The sequence below is a fragment of the Zerene cesonia genome, unplaced genomic scaffold (assembly GCF_012273895.1).
Source record: "Zerene cesonia ecotype Mississippi unplaced genomic scaffold, Zerene_cesonia_1.1 Zces_u117, whole genome shotgun sequence".
Lineage (NCBI taxonomy): Eukaryota > Metazoa > Arthropoda > Insecta > Lepidoptera > Pieridae > Zerene > Zerene cesonia.
In genome coordinates, this window is record NW_024045247.1 from 865 (window position 1) to 1,752 (window position 888).

Below are 888 nucleotides of genomic sequence, written 5' to 3' on the forward strand. Positions count from 1 at the left end.
AACCTGGAAAACCAGGACAACCTGGCCAACCTGGCTACCCAGGCCAGCCAGGACAAGCAGGACAACCAGGCCAACCAGGTTTCCCCGGACAACCAGAACAACCAGGCCAACCAGGATTCCCAGCACAACCAGGTCAACAAGGAGGCCCTAACCAACCAGAACAACCTGGCCAACCTGGCTACCCAGGCCAGCCAGGGCAACCAGGCCAACCAGGCTATCCAGGTCAACCAGGACAACCAGGACAACCAGGCCAACCAGGATTCCCTGCACAACCAGGTCAACAAGGAGGCCCTAACCAACCAGGACAACCTGGAAAACCAGGACAACCTGGCCAACCTGGCTACCCAGGCCAGCCAGGACAACCAGGACAACCAGGCCAACCAGGCTTCCCAGGACAACCGGGACAACCTGGCTACCCAGGCCAGCCAGGACAACCAGGCCATCCAGGTCAACCAGGACAACCAGGCTATCCAGGTCAACCAGGACAACCAGGACAACCAGGCCAACCAGGCCAACCAGGATTCCCTGCACAACCAGGTCAACAAGGAGGCCCTAACCAACCAGGACAACCTGGAAAACCAGGACAACCTGGCCAACCTGGCTACCCAGGCCAGCCAGGGCAACCAGGCCAGCCAGGACAACCAGGACAACCAGGCTATCCAGGTCAACCAGGACAACCAGGACAACCAGGCCAACCAGGCCAACCAGGATTCCCTGCACAACCAGGTCAACAAGGAGGCCCTAACCAACCAGGACAACCTGGAAAACCAGGACAACCTGGCCAACCAGGCTTCCCAGGACAACCGGGACAACCTGGCTACCCAGGCCAGCCAGGACAACCAGGACAACCAGGCCAACCAGGCTATCCAGGTCAACCAGGACAACCAG

General features: G+C 59.7%; 1 protein-coding gene across 1 annotated transcript in view; it reads left to right on the plus strand.

The window, feature by feature from the left end:
• Positions 1–870, plus strand: part of LOC119839422 (uncharacterized protein DDB_G0290685-like) — a gene marked incomplete at both ends in the record, with an annotated part of 1,674 nt that extends 804 nt beyond the window's left edge. Inside the window, one exon of the mRNA XM_038365688.1 lies at positions 16–870. Coding sequence (XP_038221616.1) covers positions 16–870 — 855 coding nt within the window. The remainder of the gene's footprint in view (positions 1–15) is intronic.
• Positions 871–888: the final 18 nt, after the last annotated feature.